The following is a 23241-nucleotide window of genomic DNA, read 5'->3' on the forward strand; positions in this document are numbered from 1 at the left end:
TTGGTGATAGTGACCACAATTCAGTTATGTTTATTACAGCAATGGGCAGTGATAGGTATGTACTGCAGGGAAAGAGGTATAACTGGGGGAAAGGCAATTATGATACAATTAGGCAAGCTTTAGGATGCATAAGATGGGGTAAGAAACTGCAGGGAATGGACACAGTTGAAATGTGGAGATTATTCAAGGAACCGCTATTGCAGGTCCTTGATAAGTATATACCTATCGGGCAGGGAGGTAGCTGTCGAGAGGGAGCCATGGTTTACTAAAGAAGTTGAAGCTCTTGTCAAGAGAAAGAGGAAGGCTTATGTGAGGATGAGGCATGAAGGCTCAGTCAGGGGGCTTGAGAGTTATAAGTGAGCCAGAAAAGATCTAAGGAGAGGGCTAAGAAGAGCCAGGAAGGGACATGAGAATTTGTTGGCAGATAGGACCAAGGAAAACCCTAAGGCCATCTGTAGGTATATCCAGATCAAAGGAATGACTAGAGTAAGATTAGGGCCAATCAAAGACAGTATTGGGAAATTTGTGTAGAATCTGAGGACATAGGGGAAGCGCTTAATGAATACTTTTTGTCAGTATTCAATTGGAAAAGGGCAATGTTAGTGAGAATACAGAGATACAGGCTACAAGATTAGATGGGATTACGGTTGACAAAGAGGAGGGTTTTAGCAATTTTGAAAGCTCTGAAAATAGATAAGACCCCTGGACTGGATGGGATTTATCCTCGGATTCTCTGGGAAACCAGGAAGGAGATTGCAGAGCCTTTGGCTTCGATCTTTATGTTGTCAATGTCGACAGGAGTAGTGCCAGAAGACTGGAGGATATCAAATATTGTTCCCTTGTTTAAGAAGGGGAGTCGGGACAACCCTGGTCATTATAGGCCAGTGAGCCTTACTTCGGTTGTGGGTAAGGTGTTGGAAAAGGTTATAGGAGATAGGATTTATAGTCATCTGGAAAGGAATAAGTTGATTAGGGATAGTCAGCACGGTTTTGTGAAGGGTAGGCCGTGCCTCATAAACCTTATTGAGTTCTTCGAGAAGGTGACAAAACAGGTGGATGAAGGTAAAGTGGTTGATGTGGTGTATGTGGACCTCAGTAAGGCGTTTGATAAGGTTCCACACGATAGGCTATTGCACAAAATAAAGTTTCGGTGTGGAGGTGATTTCGTGGTTTGGATCAGAATTTGGCTAGCTGAAAGAAGGCAGAGGGTGGTGGTTGATGGGAAATGTTCATCCTGGAGCTCAGTTACCAGTGGTGTCCTGCAAGGATCTGTTTTGGGGCCACTGCTGTTTGTCATTTGTATAAATGATCTCGATGTGGGCTTAGAAGGATGGGTTAATAAATTTGGGGATGACACTAAGGTAGGCAGAATTGTAGATAGTGCCAAAGGATGTTGTGGGTTACAGAGGGGCATAGATAAGATTCAGAGCTGGGCTGAGAAGTGGCAAATGGAGTTTAATGCGGAAAAATGTGAGGTAGTTCACTTCGGAAGAAGTAACAGGAATGCAGAGTACTGGGCTAATGGTAAAATTCTTGGCAGTGTGGATGAACAGAGAGATATTGGTGTCCAGATGCATCAATCTCCGAAAGTTGCCACCAAGGTTGATAGAATTGTCAAGAAGCTATATGGTGTGTTGGTGTTTATTGGTACGGGGATTGAGTTTCGGAGCCACAGCTGTACAAGGCACTGGTAAGGCCGCACCCGGAGAATTGCATACAGTTCTGGTCACCGCATTATAGGAAGGATGTGGAAGCTTTGGAAAGGGTTCAGAGGAGATTTACTAGGATGTTGCCTGGTTATGGAGGGAAGGTCTTACAAGGAAAGGCTGAAGAACTGGAGGCTGTTTTCATTGGAGAGAGGAAGGTTGAGCGGTAACTTAATCGAGACATATAATATAATCAGAGAGTTAGATAGGGTGGAAAGTGAGAGCCTTTTCCCTCAGATGGTGAAGGCTAACATGAAGAGACATAGCTTTAAATTGAGGGGTGATAGATTTAGGACACATATCAGGGGTAGTTTCTTCATTCAGAGAGTAATGGGGCCGTGGAACGACCTGCCTGCAACTCGTCGACGTTAAGGGCATTTAAATGGGCATTGGACATACACATGGATCATAATGGAACGGTGTAGGTTACATGGGCATCAGATTAATTTCACAGGTCGACACAACATCGAGGACCAAAGGGCCTGTACTGTGCTGGAATGTTCTATGTTCTGGTGAACTGTGAGCAAGTTAGTGACAGATTTTGAGAGGGTACAGAACCTGATTCCAGTCAAATAGGGAGATTCTAAAACTGATGAAGGTAGGGTTTGAGAAGTCTCTTAAAATGATCAGAAATGGAGACAGAGGAAGGGAGGGAGGAAGTGAGGGAGAGAAAGGGAAGGGCAGAGGGGGGAAAGCAAGAGCAAGGAGAGGGAGAGAAAGATAAAAAGGGAGTAGGAGAAAGGGGAGAGAGAGGGAGAGACAGAGAGAGAGGGAGTGGAAGAAAGAAAAGGAGGGAAGGGGAGGAGGGAAGAGAGAGAAAGAGCGAAAGACAAAAGGGAGGAAGGGAAAGATAGAGAGAGGTATGGGGCAGCAAGAGACAGAGAAAGGAAGAGGAGGGAAGAGAAGGAGAAAGTAGGAGGTTGACAAAGAGAGAGAAAGGGAGGAAGGGGGAAGAGTACGGTGAACAGTGCGGATGACAGGTGAATGGGTTCTCAATGTGAAGTCTTAAGCAGATGAATTTCAGAACCACTCTAGCTAATGGAGACTAGAAGGTACTTTTGGTTTGTGAACAATGCATTATAAATGCCAGCACTTGCTGCCATCTCTTCTCCAAATTAGGAATAGGGAAATATTAAACAAAAGGACCTTCCTTACGGGCCTACGTCTGTCTGTCTCCCCATTAGATATTTCTGCATAATTTCTACTCCTACCTCAGTCGCGACCTTGCTGTTTTATTTACTTGGCTCCTTTCCAGTATTTTGCTTGAAAATTCTTGTCTAGGAGTGGAGCTCATTTATTTCAGACAGTCAAGTATCAAAGCCCACTCTCAGGTTAGGTACAGCACAGATCAATGCAGAACAAAGACTCCTCTCCTCAGACAGTGGGTCTCTCAGCCTCCACCCTCAGGTGAGTAACTCTTCACTTCGTTGTCATGACATATTCCATCCCTCAGACCCTCTGGGAAACTCGAGGTGAGATTCTGGCATTTAATGTTGCATTTAGGGGAATGTGTGAGTTGTTGATACCTAAGATCTGGTCAAATTTCCAATGTTTTTGTGGCCAGTATCTCATCAGTACCAACGTGACTCCTTCAAACCTCACCTCTGTGTTGCCACATAAATAAAGACATGCTGTTGAAGGTTGTCATCCTGCAGCGATCAGTACAGCATTGCAAGAATGCCAAATCTCAAAGGGAACAACAATTTATACTGCATGAAAAGAAGGTGCTAATTGTTGAGTAAGTGGACTCATTTATGCATGCTAGAAGCTACACATATTCACAAGCGGGTCATATTCCTTTGAAGACAGAGGGAACAAATGTATTCATTGTCCCTTTTTGACCAAAAGAGAAGCTTTCAGGACAGTCGTTCCTGACTGCATTCCCCATGGCAATCAGAGTCAACTTCCCTGGATTGCATTTAAACCAGTGCTTGCCAGTTCGTGTTCCCTGGTACATTCTCCATGGTAACATCTCCACCCATCAGAATCCACTTAACAACCAATCATCACATGTTTCTCGTTCAGTATAAATTGGTGTTCCCTTTGAGATTTGGCATTCTTGTGGCTCTGTCCTGATGAGCTTCAGGTGGATAGCCTCAACAGTATGTCTCCTTTTTTGGAAGTTTTACTCAAATTCTGTAACAGCCACCTCCCATCCACCGCTTGTGCCTAATCTATCAAATCCATTGACCTGTGCTCCCTGGAATAAACTGGTTTCCAGCCAGAAATCCTCAATTATAAAAAGCTCCTATCTGTTTAAAAATCCCTTTGTCATCTCATCGCCCCTTTTTTTGCAAACAAGTCCAGCCCTAAAACCCTCAAAATCCCCTACCTCAATTTGCCCACCTTCAACAAACCAACTGCTCCATCATCGGCAGCCATGCCTTCAACTACCAAGACTTTTCCCTCCCCCACAGTTTTATACTTCATTAATCCAAACCCCCTAATCCCCTCTCTCCTCCGCCTTTAAGATGATCCTAAAAACTGACCTCACTGAACTAGCAAGTCTCCCAATTGTGTGACTCATTGTAAAACACTGCACTACAAAAACTTTGGGACACTTTATCATATGAAAGCAACTGAGGGATAGTGCTGGTGATGTAGTGGATTAGTAATCCCATGTTCTGGGGACACAGGGTTCAAATCCCCCACCATAGCACGTGGTGTAATTTCAATTCAATAAACTTTGTATAACCCATCTGCTTCATTAATGTGCTTTAAGGGAGGAAATCTGTCATCCTTACCTGGTCTGGCCTACAGACCCACAGTGATGTGACTGACTCTTAACTGCCCTCTGGGCAATTAGGAATGGGCAATAAATGCTGGGCCAGCCAGTGATCATGCAAGTTGTCATAGAGAGTCATACAGTATAAAAACAGACCCTTCGATCCAACCAGTCCATGCCAACCATAATCCCAAACTGAACAAGTCCTACCTGCCTGTACCTTGACTCATATCCCTCCAAATCTTCCTTATTTATCTAAATGTCTTTTAAATATTGTAACTGTACTCGCATTCACCACTTTCTCAGAGTTCATTCTACACACAATCTCTGTCTAAAAAATAATTGCCCTTCATTTTTTTAAAATCTTTTTCCTCCGACCTTAAAAATATACCCCCTACTCTTGAAATCTCCCATCACAGTGAAAAGACATCTGCTATTCACCTTATCCATGCCCCTCATGATTTGATAAACCTCTATAAGGCCACCCCTCAACCTCCTACACTCCAATGAAGAAAGTCCCAGCCTATTCTTATAGTTCAAACACTCGATTCCCAGCAATATCCATGTAAATCTCTTCTGAACCCTCTCCAGCTTAATAATATCCTTCCTATAACAGGGCGACCAGAACTGGACACAGTATTCCAGAAGGGCCCTCACCAATGTCCTGTACAACCTCTACATAATGTCCCAAGTCCTATACTCAAAGGTCTGAGCAATGAAGGCAGGTGTACAATGCATCTTCTTAACCACCCTGCCTACTTGTGATGCAAACTTCAAAGCAATATGTACCTGAACCACCTTGGTCTCTCTGTCCAAATACAATACCCAGGGAATTGGAGAAGTCTTGCCTTGTTGCTGTGGAATGGGCGGAACTTTGTTTTAGTGATGGCCAAGATGTCCCCCCCCCACCCCTAAAATCTACGTGAAAACTGTAACAAACTCATTTCACAGGGGGCTCGTAACCCAGCCAAAGGAAGTCTTTATCATTGGAATGTAGACAGCAGAAGGTCGACAGTTAACACATTGAACTATCCAGTTCCTCAATCCCATGGCCCAAGACTGGAAATGCAGAACTCTCTGATACATCAAAGAAGGAATGAGAATGCAGACGGGACAGGGCTTGGTGAAGGTATGGTCAATTTAACCCAGATATCTTCCGCTGATTTTAAAGTAAAACTTAGCAACATGGGTATATAGGAAGAAGACCATTCAGCCCTTCGAATCTGCTTCACAGTTCAAATCGATCGTGGCTGTTCTACCGCAAGCCATTTTCTGGATTATCCCCGTATCTTAAAATATCTAATTGGTTTTCTGTCATGAACTTACTCAATGACTGAGCTTCCATAACTCCATGGAATACAGAAGGGGTTCCTCCTCAGCTCAGGCAGGTGAAAGTGAGGACTGCAGATGCTGGTAATCAGAGTCAAGATCAGAGTGGTGCTGGAAAAGCACAGCAGGTCAGGCAGCATCCGAGGAGCAGGAAAATCAACGTTTCGTGCTTCTGCCAGAAACATCAATTTTCCTGCTCCTCAGAAGCTGCCTGAACTGCTGTGCTTTTCCAGCACCACTCTAATCTTGACTCTTCCTCAGTTCAGTTCCAAATAGTCTACCTCTTATTCTCAGACAACGTTCTCTGGATCTAGACTCCCAGCTATAGGGGATACATCCATCATCCACCCACCCTGTCAAGCCCTTGTAAAAACATTCTACATTTCAATGATTCTTCTAATCTCTCCAGAATACAGACCCAATCACCTCATCTCTCCACCCAGGCCAGTTCCACCAGCCCAGCGGTCAGCCTGTTGAATGTTTGCTGTACATTTTGATGGCAGTCTATCCTTCCTTGGACAAGGACAGCAAAGTTGGGCACCATGGTCAAGGTTGAGCTCACCAAGGTCCAGTACAACAGCAACAAGATATCCTCACTTCTCTACGTCACACAGACTTGCTACAAAATGGATGTCAAGAGCAAAGTTTGCCTTTACAAAATCAGCATTCTGTATTTTTAAACTTTTCACATCAGAATAGGAATACGTGATATACTTAAGGCCATAAATATATTGATGTGATCCGCATGGATCATGAAGAAGCAGCATAGTGGTAATATCACTGGACTATTAATCCAAACTCCCAGGGTCAAAGTTCTGGAGAGATGAGTTCAAAACCCATTGTAGCAGAGGGCAAAAATGACAGTCAGAAAGATCGGGAATGGAGAACTGGTCTAATTGTGACCATGTAACCATTGTCGGTTTCTTAAAAACCCAGGAAACTGCTATCCTTACCTGGTCTGGCCTCTATGTGACTGCAGGCCCACAAGCAGCTCTTAACTGCCCGAGGGGCAATAAATGTACATGGAATGTACCCATGTGATATATGGTATTGTGTCGAGGATGTTTTGCTATGTGAGTATTTTCACTTTCTGTTTTACCTCAGAGACCCACAAGTACAGAGCAACAATAAACTGTCCGTGCCTACATCACTCATCAGAACTGAGGGCCACTGAAACAGTTGATTTGTGCACATTTCTAGACAGGCAACAAAAGAGTCTGAGCTTTCAGTCTATTGCACATACTTCGACATCCTACAGCTAATGCTCAAACTCTGTGTGTACATCCATAGGCTTCGGACTGGAAGGCAGAGTGTTGTGTGAGTAGGAACCTGGTCAGAGGCCTCCCGACCATCCTCTCCGATAAGATCACTCTCCCGTAGCCTTATTTCTTTCTCTCGCACTGAGCCTTCCAGTAGCACCTCTGCTGCTCATGTTTCTTATAAAGCAAAGCATGCCACATTCTTTGTAGACTACTCCCTTTTGAAATAACTCCAGAGGCTGGTATCCCATGTTCAACGCACATGAACAATCCTTGAGTCTAGTACTGCCCAATTCAGAGCCAGCTACCAAAATGTCAGTGTCTCTGACACATCCCTTATTCTATGTCAGCCCGGGCTCCCTGATTGGACAAGATTAACAGTCCCAATCAGGGAACTCATATTCTATGAGGTCCAGCTGGCTGACCTTATTATATCTTTGAATTGTCTTGATTCTAATTATGATACAACATCCCCCAGATCCTGGAGTCCCCTACTGAAGGAAGAGGCACACCCTCCCTCGCCTGCCTGCATTATTCGAATACAATTAGCTATTAACCGCCTCACCTTTGTAGAATCTAATTCACTGGGCCTCTCTCCAGTGTAACGTCTCACAAGGGGGAGGTGACGGCCGAGTTGCATTTTCACTGGACTGCTAATCCAGAGACCCAGATAACGCTCTGGGACCTGGGTTCGAATCCCGTCTCAGCAGATGGTGGAATTTGAATTTGATTTAAAACAATAGTCTGGAATTAAAAGATGACCACGACACCATTGTGATTGTTGGAGGAAAACCCATCTGGTTCATTAATGCCCTTTAGGAAAGGAACCTGGTCTAGCCTCCAGGGTCACAGCAATGCGGTTGACTCTTAACTTGCCCCCTGCACAATTAGGGAGGGGCAATAAATGGCCAGAAATGAATGTGAATGAGGAAAGGTGAAAGAGAAAACTCAGCGGAGTTGTTGATGGACTCCACTCCATGATCAGTGTCACCTCCTTGAGGCACCTAAAAATGTAAACCAGTTAAAGTCCACCCAGAACTCTGCATAGACAGACCTTTGTCTTTAGATTGTATGCTTCTTGTAGTGGAGCGTAACACCTCTGTTGAGTCACTTTTACACCTGCACAATGGCCATCACTAACCTGGGCCTAGAGATTTCCAAATTCCATCCTCCATGGCTCTTCACTTCAGCTGCTATTCTGACATCCTGCACTATCCCTCAATCTTGTTATGTTAAATTGTGCCTGCTAATATTCAGTGCACGCTTTCCATTCTCTGCCTCACTCACAGCTGCAAACCTAGAACATGTTCCTCTCCATATCTGAATATTGCTGGAAAGAGAGACACAATTCTAAAGATTTCTGTCTTGCACCCATCAGGACACTTGCAAGAATGTCTCATTTTCAAACAATTGCAATAATTGTGGGCGGCACGGTGGCACAGTGGTTAGCACTGCTGCCTCACAGCGCCAGAGACCCGGGTTCAATTCCCGACTCAGGCAACTGACTGTGTGGAGTTTGCACATTCTCCCCGTGTCTGCGTGGGTTTCCTCCGGGTGCTCCGGTTTCCTCCCACAGTCCAAATATGTGCAGGTCAGGTGAATTGGCCATGCTAAATTGCCCGTAGTGTTAGGTAAGGGGTAAGTGTAGGGGTATGGGTGGGTTGCGCTTTGGCGGGGCGGTGTGGACTTGTTGGGCCGAAGGGCCTGTTTCCACACTGTAAGTAATCTAATCTAATCTAATTATACCACAGGTGACGATGGGTCAGCAAGTCGACTCTGGTTGGCCAAGACATCGCCATGGGGAAAGCCACAGGAGTTACTGACCCTAAAAGCTCTCACCTACTTCAGGAATGGTGCAAGGCTTGAACATTCATTTGCAGATAGTGGGACCCAACATACGTCGCTTTTAACAGAGTAAATGAACTCAAATGGTTATCTGAAATTGATCGTTGGTGTAGCTATCGGCACACTCAGATTGTTCAGCAAATGTCACCTCATCACATCGAAGAGCAAATCAAGAGTCATTTGTGCATAAAGAGCAAGTTAGGAATTATCACATGACAGCCAATCAACCTGACAGATCCTTTTCTAAACCAAAAATCCAAATTCTACCTCCTAGTTCCTTACAAGTTATTTATCCTTGCCAGCTAGTTGTCAGCATTGTCTTCACTTTCGCAAAGAATTTCCTCAATTGGCTCCTTAAAAACACATGGAATTGAACACCCAATGATTCTTCTCAATTCGCAACCTGGATATGGAGGCTGAGGGATGATCTTATAGGGTTTATAAAATCATGAAGAGCATGAATAGGGTTAACAGACAAGGTCTTTTCCCTGGAATGGGTGAGTCCAGAACTAGAGGCCATAGGTTTAAGGTGAGAGGGACCTAAGGGGCAACTTTTTCACGCAGAGGGTGGTACGTGTATGGAATGAGCTGCTAGAGGAAGTGGTGGAGGCTGGTACAATTACAACATTAAAAAGGCACCTGGATGGGTATATGAATAGGAAGGGTGCAGAGGGATATGGGCTGAAAATGTGTTGCTGGAAAAGCGCAGCAGGTCAGGCAGCATCCAAGGAACAGGAGAATCGACATTTCGGGCATAAGCCCTTCTTCAGGAATGAGGAAAGTGTGTCCAGCAGGCTAAGATAAAAGGTAGGGAGGAGGGACTTGGGGGAGAGGCGTTGGAAATGCGATAGGTGGAAGGAGGTCAAGGTGAGAGTGATAGGCCGGAGAGGGGGTGGGGGCGGAGAGGTCAGGAAGAAGATTGCAGGTTAGGAAGGCGGTGCTGAGTTCGAGGGATTTGACTGAGACAAGGTGGGGGGAGGGGAAATGAGGAAACTGGAGAAATCTGAGTTCATCCCTTGTGGTTGGAGGGTTCCTAGGCGGAAGATGAGGCGCTCTTCCTCCAACCGTCGTGTTGCTATGGTCTGGCGATGGAGGAGTCCAAGGACCTGCATGTCCTTGGTGGAGTGGGAGGGGGAGTTGAAGTGTTGAGTCACGGGGTGGTTGGGTTGGTTGGTCCGGGTGTCCCAGAGGTGTTCTCTGAAACGTTCCGCAAGTAGGCGGCCTGTCTCCCCAATATAGAGGAGGCCACATCGGGTGCAGCGGATGCAATAGATGATATGTGTGGAGGTGCAGGTGAATTTGTGGTGGATATGGAAGTATCCCTTGGGGCCTTGGAGGGAAGTGAGGGGGGAGATGTGGGCGCAAGTTTTGCATTTCTTGCGGTTGCAGGGGAAGGTGCCAGGAGTGGAGGTTGGGTTGGTGGGGAGTGTACCTGATGAGGGAGTCACGGAGGGAGTGGTCTTTTCGGAACGCTGATAGGGGAGGGGAGGGAAATATATCCCTGGTGATGGGGTCTGTTTGGAGGTGGCGGAAATGACGGTGGATGATACGCTGTACATGGAGGTTGGTGGGATGGTAGGTGAGGACCAGTGGGGTTCTGTCCTGGTGGCTGTTGGAGGGTCGGGGCTCAAGGGCAGAGGAGCGGGAAGTGGAGGAGATGTGGTGGAGAGCATCGTTGACCACGTCTGGTGGGAAATTGCGGTCCTTGAAGAAGGAGGCCATCTGGGTTGTACGGATTTGAAACTGGTCCTCCTGGGAGTAGATGCGGCGGAGATGAAGGAATTGGGAATATGGGATGGCGTTTTTACAGGGGGCAGGGTGGGAGGAGGTGTAGTCTAGGTAGCTGTGGGAGTCGGTCGGTTTATAGTAAATGTCTGTGTTGATTCGGTCGCCCGAGATAGAAATGGAGAGGTCTAGGAAGGGGAGGGAGGAGTCTGAGACGGTCCAGGTGAATTTGAGGAAGGGGTGGAAGGTGTTGGTAAAGTGGACGAACTGTTCAACCTCCTCGTGGGAGCACGAGGTAGCGCCGATATAGTCATCGATGTAGCGGAGGAAAAGGTGGGGGTGGTGCCAGTGTAGCTGCGGAAGATGGACTGTTCCACATATCCAACGAAGAGGCAGGCATAGCTGGGGCCCATCCGCGTGTCCATGGCTACTCCTTTGGTTTGGAGGAAGTGGGAGGATTGGAAAGAGAAGTTGTTCAGAGTGAGGACCAGTTCAGTCAGTTGAAGGTGGGTCAGTGGAAGGGTACTGGTTGGTTCGGCGGGACAGGAAGAAGCGGAGGGCTTTGAGCCAACCCAAACACCCCGTGGCTCAACACTTTAACTCCCCCTCCCACTCCACCAAGGACATGCAGGTCCTTGACCTCCTCCATCGCCAGACCATGGCAACACGACGGTTGGAGGAACAGCGCCTCATCTAGCACCGCCTTCCTAACCTTCAATCTTCTTCCTGACCTCTCCGCCCCCACCCCACTCCGGCCTATCACCCTCACCTTGACCTCCTTCCGCCTATCGCATTTCCAACGCCCCTCCCCCAAGTCCCTCCTCCCTACCTTTTATCTTAGCCTGCTGGACACACTTTTCTCATTCCTGAAGAAGGGCTCATGCCCGAAACGTCGATTCTCCTGTTCCCTGGATGCTGCCTGACCTGCTGCGCTTTTCCAGCAACACATTTTCAGCTCTGATCTCCAGCATCTGCAGTCCTCACTTTCTCCTCAGAGGGATATGGGCCAAGTGCTGGCAAATAGGGTTAGACTAGGTTGGGATATCTGGTCAACATGGATGAGTTGGACCAAAGGTTCCATTTCTGTGCTGTACATCTCTATGACGCTATGAACATACAGTAATAGAGTACAGGGACTGCAGCAGTTCAAGAAGGCAGCTCACCACCGCCTTCTCAAGGACAACTAGGGACGGGCAATGACGTGCTGGCCAGCCAGCAACGCTAAGGTCCCCCACGTCAATACAAAAAAGGCAAAGGAATTATCCTACACTTTTATAAATCACTGGTTACCACGCACTTGAATATAGGATCCAGCTCTAAGTGCCAAACTTTAGGGAAAAAAGTAAGGTCTTGGAGAGAGTGCAAAGGACGTTTACAAAAGGAACAAGGGGCTTCTGTTACCTGGAGAGATTGCAGAAGCTGGGATTGTTTTCCATTGGGTACACAGTGTTAATGGGAAGTTTAATAGTGAAGCTCATCAAGAGAATAGAAACCGTTTCTAACTGTGAGGAGTCATCGATAACCAGAGGACATGGAGTCATGATAGTCAGAAAAATGTCTGCAGGGGGCTGAAATAAAGTTTCTTTGAAAACGTGCAGCAGTTTGTAAAGATCTGGGACACACTTCCTGCAAAGTCAGTGGAAGCAAGGTTATGTTCAGAAGGGAACTGAAGGAATCCTTGAAGAGCAGAAATTTGCAGTGTTACAGGGACAGTGCACAGGGGGTGAGACTAATTGGATAGATCTTTCAAAGAGCTAGGACAGGCAGAATGGCCTGTTTCTGTACTAGATGATCCTCCAATATTTCAGTGACTACCAATGAACATTTATATTCTGATGTGGCGTTCAATTCATTTTTTAAGCACTCCTTTAACTAGTCTCAGTGATATTTTCTAACCATGTTCTTGTCTCTGAAACAAACCTGTAAATGCTTCACCCCCCCCACCCCTCCCATCCCTTTATGAAGCCAGAGTGTACAACATCCCAGACTCCAATCCTTTGCAAAGGAAATCCAACTCGAGTCAAACCTGAGCCAGGTCATTCCTAAAGCCTTCCCAACAGTTTGGAATGTTTCTGTGAATATCAAAGAGACCTTGGAGTGCAGGTTCATACCTCCTTGAAAGTGGAGTCGCAAATAGATAGGATAGTGAAGAAGGCGTTTGGTATGCTTTCCTTTATGGGTCAGAGTATTGAGTACAGGAGTTGGGAGGTCATGTTGCGGCTGTACAGGATGTTGGTTAGGGCACTGTTGGAATATTGCGTGCAATTCTGGTCTCCTTCCTATCGGAAAGATGTTGTGAAACTTGAAAGGGTTCAGAAAAAATTTACAAGGATGTTGCCAGGTTTGGAGGATTTGAGCTATAGGGAGAGGCTGAACAGGCTGGAGCTGTTTTCCCTGGAGTGTTGGAGGCTGAGGGGTGACCTTACAGAGGTTTACAAAATTATGAGGGGCATGGATAGGGTAAATAGGCAAAGTCTTTTCCCTGGGGTCGGGGAGTCCAGAACTAGAGGGCATAGGTTTAGGGTGAGAGGGGAAAGATATAAAAGAGGCCTAAGGGGCAACTTTTTCACGCAGAGGGTGGTACATGTATGGAATGAGCTGCCAGAGGATGTGATGGAGGCTGGTACAATTGCAACATTTAAGAGGCATTTGGATGGGTATATGAATAGGAAGGGTTTGGAGGGATATGGGCCGAGTGCTGGCAGGTGGGACTAGATTGGGTTGGGATATCTGGTCAGCATGGACGGGTTGGACCGAAGGGTCTGTTTCCATGCTGTACATCGCTATGACTCTATCTTACGGCCAACGCTGAGATTGTTGGATCCCTACTTTGTATATGTGACCAGTGGGAGCCTCCTGATCCCTCGCCCTTTTCACTAAACTCAGGTTTGTGTGGAAATGGAACCAAGTATTCGTTTGGCCACTCAGCTGTAACACTAACCACTAAAACTGTCATTTGGTTGCAACGTTTCACGAGCAAGTCACTGCCTAATTGCTCATTGTGTACAATGTTCTAAATAGCCACATTCTGAGGGTAATTGCAGAGTAATGTTCTCTATCACATAAACCACTTGACTCCTTCACTTGAGGACAGGCCAAGTTTGTGAAGGTCAGGAGAAGACAACAGGCGATGACTGGCTCTCCCTTTTTTATTCAAAAGAACATTAGTTATAATTTACAAAGTGTTAGGTTTGACAAACGATACAGACACAAATTGATCAATCTACTCGTGTGTGACAAAGCGAGAGCAAAGAGATGGAGCGAGAAAGAAAAGGGAGGGAGAAAGCATGGAAAAGGGGTAAGGAAGGAAAGGAGAAAGGAAAAGAAAAGGAGAGGGAGAGAGAGGGAAAGAGAGAAGAGAGTCAGAGGTGCAATGAGTGACAGGAGTAAGAAGGAGAAAGAGTGAAGAGAGTAAGAGAGAGAAAGAGAAAGGAAAGAAAGAAATGGAAAAGAGATAAATAAAGGGAAAGAATGAGAAGGAGGGAGAGAGATACAGACAATGAGAAAAGGAGATGTGGAAAGAGGGAGAAAGAGAATGAGAGCCAGCAAGACAAAAAGATGTAACTTTATCACTGAGCGTGTATTCCGATATCACACGGAGAACCTGGACTCCGCAAATAACGTACCAAACCCTTCCTCATCTGACAGGGCTCAATCAGTTGGACTCAAATGCCTCAGAGAGGTTCAAATCCCATTTGAAGGCATGAGCAGAAAATCCAGGTTTTCAGATTTCTCTGAGCGCTGAGGAAATGCTGCAATGTTGGAATTGCTTTCTCTCAACTCATACTTAAAACTGATCCGAGGAAGAAACCTCCCCCTCCCCCAGACTCCAGGAGGATATAGGCAGGCTGGTCAGACAGGCAGAACAGTAGCAAACTTTTATCCTGAAAAGTGTGAGGTGATGCATTCTGGAAGGACAAACAAGGCGAGAGAATACATGATGAATTGTGGGACCCTGGGCAGTACAGAGGGATCTTGCTGTAAATGTCCACAGACCCTTGAAAACAACAGAACGGATAGATAAGGTGGTTCAGAAGACATATGGGTTACTTGCCTTTATTAGTGAAAGCACTGAACACAAGGGCAGGCAGCTTCTGAGGAAGTTGTATATGATGTTAGTTAGTCAACAGCTGGAGTATTGTGTGCAGTTCTGGTCACCACACTACAGGAAGGATGTGATTGTACTTGAGAGAGTGCAGGGAGAGATTCACCAGGATGTTGCCTGGGCTGGTGGCATTCATGCAGAGAGACTGGATAGGTTTGGGCTGTGTTCCTTCAAGCTGAGGATGGATCTGATTGAGGTTTATAAAGTTCTGAGGAACAGAGACAGGGTAGATAGGGAGAAACGTTTCCCTTTAGTAGAGGGGTCAAAAACAAGGGGCCGCAGACTTAAGGTTGATTAGGAAATTTCGGGATTTGAGGAAAATATTTCTCACCCAGAGAGTGGTGAGTGTATGGGATTCACTCAGAAAGGGTGCTCGAGGCAGGAATCCTCAAGATATTGAACACTAAGTATTTAGATGAACATTTGACATGCCACAGCAATGAGCCAGATTCTGAGAATGGGATGAGGACAGATAGATGCTTGATGACACTGAGCAGCCATGATAGGCTGAACGGTCTCTATCCCACCTCTGTCTCTCTGATGTCCCAACTGCCTTTTCAAGTGCATGTTAAGAGATTCCACAATAAAACTTTGAGGAAAAGCAAACAAGTTCTCCTCAACATCACCAGAATTGGGCAGCATGGTGGTACAGTGGTTAGCACCAGGGGCCTCACAGCGCCAGGGGCCTGGGTTCAATTCCCGCCTCAGGCGACTCTCTGTGTGGAGTTTGCACATTCTCCCCGTGTCTGCGTGGGTTTCCTCCGGGTGCTCCGGTTTCCTCCCACAATCCAAAAATGTGCAGGTTAGGTGAATTGGCCATGCTAAATTGCCCGTAGTGTTAGCTAAGAGGTAAATGTGGGGGAATGGGTCTGGGTGGGTTGCGCTTCGGCGGGTTGGTGTGGACTTGTTGGGCCGAAGGGCCTGTTTCCACACTGTAATCTAATCTAATAGGATGATTATCTGTGGGAGCTGGCTGCAACATTTCCTGAAGTTACAACATTCAGTTGGGTGGACAGTGCTTTGAGATGCCCTGAACGGTGCTATACAAATGTAATTTTTTTTCTAGATTGGTAACAGTGATTATTTATAACAACAGGTGGGTTGTGAAGAAGGTGTGACAGAGAAGGGGGTCAGTGCAATAGTCACAGGAAGAGTTGGCTCCACAGAATGCTTTAAATATATCTGGGGGTTGCTAAAATATTGTATTTCAACAAGGCTGACATGTGTTTGTTTAGAAATAATGTTCACAGCCACCAATTCTGGTCAGCATCACACTCCTTGCAAGGGGAGACAATAGCCTAATGGTATTTTCGCTGGACTGTTAACCAAGGGACCCAGATAACATCCCCGGGACCTGGGTTCGAATCCCCCCATAGCAGACGGTACAATTTGAACTTAATAAAAATGTGAAGTGAAGAGTCTAATGATGAGCATGAATTACCAACTGTTGGGGGGAAAACCATCTGGTTCACTAATGTCCTTTAGGGAGGGAATCTGCCTTCCTTACCTGGTCTGGCCTACATATGACTCCAGACCAACAGCAATGTGGTTGACTCTTACCAGTTAGGGATGGGCATTAAATGCTGGGCCTAGTCCTCATCCTGTGAATGAAAGAAAATAAATCCTGGCAGTGCAGCACACCCTCAGTACTACATTGAGAATATCGGCCTGCTCAGAGAGATTTGAGGAGAAAGTGAGGTCTGCAGATGCTGGAGATCAAAGTTGAAACTTTATTGCTGGAACAGCACAGCAGGTCAGGCAGCATCCAGGGAACAGGAGATTCGACGTTTCGGGCACAGGCCCTTCTTCAGGAATGAGCAGAGAGTGTTCAGCAGGAGAAGATAAAAGGTAGGGAGGAGGGACTTGGAGGAGGGGCGTTGGAAATGTGATAGGTGGAAAGAGGTCAAGGTGAGGGTGATAGGTCGGAGTAGGATGGAGGCGGAGAGGTCAAGAAGAAGACTGCAGGTCAGGAAGGCGGTGCCGGGCTGGAGGGATTCGGCTGAGACAAGGTGGGGGGAGGGGGGATGAAGAAACTGGTGAAGTCCAAGTTCATCCCCTGTGGTTGGAGGGTTCCCAGTCGGAAGATAAGACGCTCCTCCTCCGACCGTCGCGTTGTTGTGGTTTGGCGGTGGATGAGTCCAATGACCTGCATATCCTCGGTGGAGTGGGAGGGGGAGTTGAAATGCTGTGCTACAGGGTGGTTGGGTTGGTTCGTCCGGGTGGCCCAGAGGTGCTCTCTGAATCGCTCCGCAAGTAGGCGGCCTGTCTCCCCAATATAGAGGAGGCCACACCGGCTGCAGCGGATGCAGTAGATGATGTGGGTGGAGGTGCAGGTGAATCTGTGGCGAATCTGTGGAAGTTTCCTTTGGGGCCTTGGAGAGAAGTGAGGGGGGAGGTGTGGGCGCAAGTGTTGCACCTCCTGCGGTTGCAAGGGAAGGTGCCGGGAGTGGAGGTTGGGTCGGTGGGGGGTGTGGATCTGACAAGGGAGTCGCGGAGGGAGTGGTCTCTACGGAAAGCTGATAGGGGAGGGGAGGGAAATATATCCTTGGTGCTGGGGTCTGTTTGGAGGTGGCGGAAGTGACGGCGGATGATGCGCTGTACATGGAGATTGGTGGGGTGGTAGGTGAGGACCAGTGGGGTTCTGTCCTGGTGGCGGTTGGAGGGGCGGGGCTCAAGGGCGGAGGAGCGGGAAGTGGAGGAGATGCGGTGGAGGGCACCGTCGACCACGTCGGGGGGGAAATTGCGATCCTTGAAGAAGGAGGCCATCTGTGTTGTACGTATTTTGAACTGGTCCTCCTGGGAGCAGATGCGGCGGAGACGAAGGAATTGGGAGAATGGGATGGCGTTTTTACAGGGGGCAGGATGGGAGGAGGTGTAGTCCAGGTAGCTGTGGGAGTCGGTTGGTTTGTAGTAGATGTCCGTGTTGATTCGGTCGCCTGAGATAGAAACAGAAAGGTCTAGGAAGGGGAGGGAGGAGTCCGAGACTGTCCAGGTGAATTTGAGGTCGGGGTGGAAGGTGTTAGTGTAGTGGATGAACTGTTCAACCTCCTCGTGGGAGCACGAGGTAGCGCCGATACAGTCATCAATGTAGCAAAAGAAAAGATGGGGGGTGGGGCCAGTGTAGTTGCGGAAGATGGATTGTTCCACATACCCTACGAAGAGGCAGGCATAGCTGGGGCCCATGCGGGTGCCCATGGCTACTCCTTTCGTTTGGAGAAAGTGGGAGGATTGGAAAGAAAAGTTGTTCAGGGTGAGGACCAGTTCAGTCAGTCGAAGGAGGGTGTCAGTGGAAGGGTACTGGTCGGTACGGCGGGAAAGGAAGAAGCGGAGTGCTTTGAGTCCTTCGTGATGGGGGATGGAGGTGTACAGGGACTGGATGTCCATGGTGAAGATGAGGCGTTGGGGACCGGGGAAGCGGAAATCCTGGAGGAGGTGGAGGGCGTGGGTGGTGTGACGAACGTAGGTGGGGAGTTCTTGGACTAATGGGGACAGGACCGTGTCGAGGTATGCCGAGATGAGTTCGGTTGGGCAGGAGCAGGCTGAGACGATGGGTCGTCCGGGGCAGTCAGGTTTGTGGATTTTGGGCAGGAGGTAGAAGCGGGAGGTGCGGGGTTGTGGGACTATGAGGTTGGAGGCAGTGGATGGGAGGTCCCCTGAGGTGATGAGGTTATGGATGGTCTGGGAGATGATGGTTTGGTGGTGGGGGGTGGGGTCATGGTCAAGGGGACGGTAGGAGGAGGTATCTGCGAGCTGGCGTTTGGCCTCAGCGGTGTAAAGGTCAGTGCGCCAAACTACTACTGCGCCAATCTCCATGTACAGCGCATCATCCGCCGTCACTTCCGCCAACTCCAAACAGACCCCAGCACCTTCCCTTGCAACCGCAGGAGGTGCAACACTTGCGCCCACACCTCCCCCCTCACTTCTCTCCAAGGCCCCAAAGGAAACTTCCACAGATTCGCCACAGATTCACCTGCACCTCCACCCACATCATCTACTGCATCCGCTGCAGCCGGTGTGGCCTCCTCTATATTGGGGAGACAGGCCGCCTACTTGCGGAGCGATTCAGAGAGCACCTCTGGGCCACCCGGACGAACCAACCCAACCACCCTGTAGCATAGCATTTCAACTCCCCCTCCCACTCCACCGAGGATATGCAGGTCATTGGACTCATCCACCGCCAAACCACAACAACGCGACGGTCGGAGGAGGAGCGTCTTATCTTCCGACTGGGAACCCTCCAACCACAGGGGATGAACTTGGACTTCACCAGTTTCTTCATCCCCCCTCCCCCCACCTTGTCTCAGCCGAATCCCTCCAGCCCGGCACCGCCTTCCTGACCTGCAGTCTTCTTCTTGACCTCTCCGCCTCCATCCTACTCCGACCTATCACCCTCACCTTGACCTCTTTCCACCTATCACATTTCCAACGCCCCTCCTCCAAGTCCCTCCTCCCTACCTTTTATCTTCTCCTGCTGAACACTCTCTGCTCATTCCTGAAGAAGGGCCTGTGCCCGAAACGTCGAATCTCCTGTTCCCTGGATGCTGCCTGACCTGCTGTGCTGTTCCAGCAATAAAGTTTCAACAGGGAGATTTGAACCTGCAATCTTGTGATTTAGAGACCAGAGCAGTACCCACTGACTCACAACAACCCCCACAGCTGACTGCAACCCTGGGCTCAGTTAGAGCCTTATGGCTGCCCATGCACTGAGGCTGACCCAACGTGTTTGCAGATATCTATTGCCTATTCGGAAACTGACAGACGACCTGAAATCCACACCAGCTCGTCCCCCACTGGTGAAAATCTAGGAACACAGCAGCTAGTAGGAATGGGCCATTTGGCCCCTCAATCCTGCTGCTGGATCTGGCTGTGGTCTTAGTTCCACTTCCCTCTCACTTTAACTCTCTCAAAAAAAAACTAACTCAGCCTTGAATAACTTTAAAGTCCCAGCCTCCACTACTGAGAAAAATTCCACATCGTTCAAAGAAAAAGGTTTCTCCGTATTAAAAGCAAGACCTCCTCTGTTTGCTCTTTCTCTCCTGTCTGTATAATTGCGTGTTTTTAACATTCAGACATGCAGAGTCCAAACTGGAATAAATGCTCTCCCAATGTTTCCATAAATATCTGCCAAAGTCTGGTGTCTCAACTCACAATAAATCAGGGGATGCTTTGCTTGGTAAAAGCAGAAATACATAGCACTATGCATCTGGACTAATCGAACTACGTTTAATCTATCTGAAGTTAGGCAAAACCTGGCTGAATTCAAGTCAGGGGTGCGCCTGTCAGGGGAGATATTAAACTGAGGCCTCTCTTAGGCAAATGAGAAACATCCCACGGTCACCCATTTCATAGATGGCCTGGGGAGTCCTCCCTGCCCAATGGTCATCCCTCTAACAGATTGGCCGTTATCACATCGCTGTCTGGGATCTTGCTGTGCACGTTGCCTTCATCACAATGGGTGACGACACTTCAGAAAGAGATCATGGGCTCTGCAAAGTGCTTTGGGAGGTCGGGGCAGGTAGTATGGAAATAGCATCACTCTTTTCTTTCTCTTCAGGTCATTGAAGAGATGGCAGACATTGTGGCTCCAGTCATTTCTGAGCAAGTATCTGGCTGCCCATTCTAAACGACCTTTATTTCTTTTTTCCCATTTCACCCACACCCAAGGGCAACTTGGAAATTATCACATGACCCCCCCACCCCCAAACACAGGAGAGACGAGTACTAACTCTATAAATTATAACTGCTTGTTGCTTGATATCCCACAGTCTGTTTATAACATTATAAAAACCGAAAGAACTCCGGATGCTGGAAATCAGAAGCAAAAGCAAAACTTGCTGGAAAAGCTCAGCAGGTCTGGCAGCATCTGTGGAGAGAAAGCAGAGTTAGTGTTTCACATCCAGTTCTGAGGAAGGATAATTGGAGTCGAAACGTTAACTCTGATTTCTCTCCACGATGTTGCCTGACCTGCTGAGCATTTCCAGCAATTTCTGTTTTTGTATAACTATATAATATCGGATATTACAATGACAGAGGTGCACTCTATATTTTAAATTCACCTCATTGTCATCTAAGTCGAGGATTTTGCTCTCTCTGTATGAACACAGTCTGTCATAATGCATGTAAACATTGCTTAGGGAAAGTGATTGTCCTGCTATCACAACAGACCTGTGTGAAAACTGACCACTGCTTCCATCGTCCTTACTGGGGGGGGGGAAGCTGGTCAGTTCAGATGAAGAGGATTATAAAGTTCACCTCAATGTCAGGGTGTTTTTATCTCTTTGTAAATCATTGGGCCCACACAGAAATATCTGTGATGAAAAATAAACACATGCTTGCTTTAAAATCTTTTGCTTTTGACAAAGAGGCAACATTTTGCTGCTGTATCCCATGGATAGTTATACCAGTGTGTGATATAAAGTATAATGCCATACATCCCACTGACAAATACACAACAGTATGTGATGATGGTATATTACACAAAAATATCTCAGAGACAAATTTATATTCTTCTGTATGCCAGTGACAGAGACATCATGGTATGTTTATAATCTATATAATACCTTATATTCTACAAAGAGATACAGCAGGGTATGTTTATAATCTATATTCCCCCAACAAAGGCAGCAGGTTACATTGTATAATGTATATAATTCCCTGTGCCCCACTGACTGATAAAGGGTGGTATGTTTTATAGGTGTGCTGGCAGACCCTGCAGTCCACACATTGTCTCGAAGTGGCTGGTGTTTCACCCCCTGCTCCTGAGGGGATCTGCAGCCCCCTGGTATCTTTGGGCTGTACCCCACGTCCCCAGTGGCTCAGCCCTGCCCCGTGTCCATTTCTTTGCAGTTCAATGCAGCACATCGAAGCATCGCTTCCCCCTCTGCTCTCTCACCACTCCAATCAAGGCCACAACAGCACCAGGCTATCCCACTCCAGTAGGAGGAGGCAGGGGGTTGAATAGTGTTGCAGTCTATACTTCCAACTGGCTCACAGATACAAAAAAAAAGCACAACTGCTTTCAATAAAAAGAGGAAAAATCAGGCATCCAGTTCCCTGCACTAACTTGGTTGAAAGGAGTATATCCCCTCTTCCCCCACCCCAACAAACTACAATCTAATTTCCAGTATTTCATTTATATCTGAATCTTCCCCCTAACCAGAGGAAGGGCTGAATCGAATTTATTTTGCTGTTAAGAAATTATAAACCATTTTTAAAATGCTGGACACAATATTTTACACACAAATTTACACTTTGAGATGTTGCTACCACCCCCCCCCCGCAAAAAAAAAACACGTCAAGCGTAAAATTAATCACAGCCTTTCAAACTTCTCCAAAATAAAACTGAATGCTGTAAAATCTTCCCAAAGGGCTGAGGTGTGAGGGGGGGGGGACAGACTGTCATAGCATCTGGTACCACACATTTGGAAAGAAACGGGGAGGTGGAGAGGGAGAAACAAGCAGGTTCCAGCGCTGGGAGTGACAACGAAAATCGCTTGCTTCTTTTTTTTTGTTCCATTTTTGTGATCACTCCCAGGGATTAAAGATAGTGAATACATCACAGCCGCGCAAGTTAGCAGTCCCTCCACCCGCCCCTGCGTGCAGGAAAATACCTTACGACGCAGCAACAAAATAAGAGCTTTCTGTTCAAAAAAAAAATTACATTCATCGATTTTTCCCTCCACCATCCTCCCCCACCACTCCCCCTCCTGTGGCTCTCCATGCATCCCAGACAAGACTATGTGCAATTCTGCATTGAAACAGCATCATCGTAGACACCGAGCATCAAACAGACTCAATAAAAATCGTTCCAAACCTGTCTGCCCTTTTCCCAGTGTCTTCTCTAGACGGTATGGTCCCACATACTGTGCACAGCCGCCTTCTTTTGTGGATGTTGTCATTGTGTCCGTTTTATCCCCTTCCTCCTCTCAGTCTTGTTTTATTTTTTGGAGATTTGAAGAGAGACCACTGTCCTCCCTTTTTTGTTCAATGTCTTGCTTCCTTCCCCCCCCCCCCCCCCCAAACCCCACTCTGCCTCCACCTCCCCCACCCCCACTCTCCCCCAAGACCCTTGGGTTGGCAAGACAAGAGATGGAGGTTGTCTTAAGATCCTGGTACCAGCATAATTCTCCTCTCTCTATCTACTGCTCCCCCTCTCTGCCAATCCAACCTCAGCACTAAACTAATCCTGCAACCTGCTTCTTTTTTTTCTTATTAAGCTTCCATCCGGGAACTCTCAATGACAACCAGTCTTTACTTAACCCTCTGCTTCCCTGGAGCCTGCGAGAACAGGAGTGAAAATATATCTGTGAGGGGAGAGCTGGTGTCAGAAATAGGGCAAAGAATTGTTCTCACTTGGAATATGCCACCCTCTGGTTATTTTTGCATGTGCCTGGCACCTGGATCAATTTTGAAAACATCACAGAATTTTTACAGCGCAGGTGGTGGCCATTTGGCCCATCATGTCTGTCCTGTCTTGTGCCATTTCCCGCACATCCTTTTAAATGAATACAGTGTGATCTGAATACCAGCCATGACCCATTAAATTGA

General features: G+C 47.3%; 1 protein-coding gene across 3 annotated transcripts in view; it reads right to left on the reverse strand.

Annotated features, from left to right (window-relative positions):
• Positions 1 to 22673, reverse strand: part of LOC122542020 (serine/threonine-protein kinase BRSK2-like) — a 196598-nt gene extending 173925 nt beyond the window's left edge. For all 3 annotated transcript variants that reach the window (XM_087978291.1, XM_087978289.1, XM_087978288.1), the window contains exon 1: positions 22508 to 22673. In XM_087978291.1, the coding sequence (XP_087834417.1) occupies positions 22508 to 22592 (85 nt within the window). In that variant the 5' untranslated portion in view covers positions 22593 to 22673. The remainder of the gene's footprint in view (positions 1 to 22507) is intronic.
• Between the last annotated feature and the right edge of the window lie 568 nt (positions 22674 to 23241).

The sequence above is a fragment of the Chiloscyllium plagiosum genome, unplaced genomic scaffold (assembly GCF_037043375.1).
Source record: "Chiloscyllium plagiosum isolate Xiang-an unplaced genomic scaffold, Cpla_swu_hap1 HiC_scaffold_33, whole genome shotgun sequence".
NCBI classification, from domain to species: Eukaryota; Metazoa; Chordata; class Chondrichthyes; order Orectolobiformes; family Hemiscylliidae; genus Chiloscyllium; species Chiloscyllium plagiosum.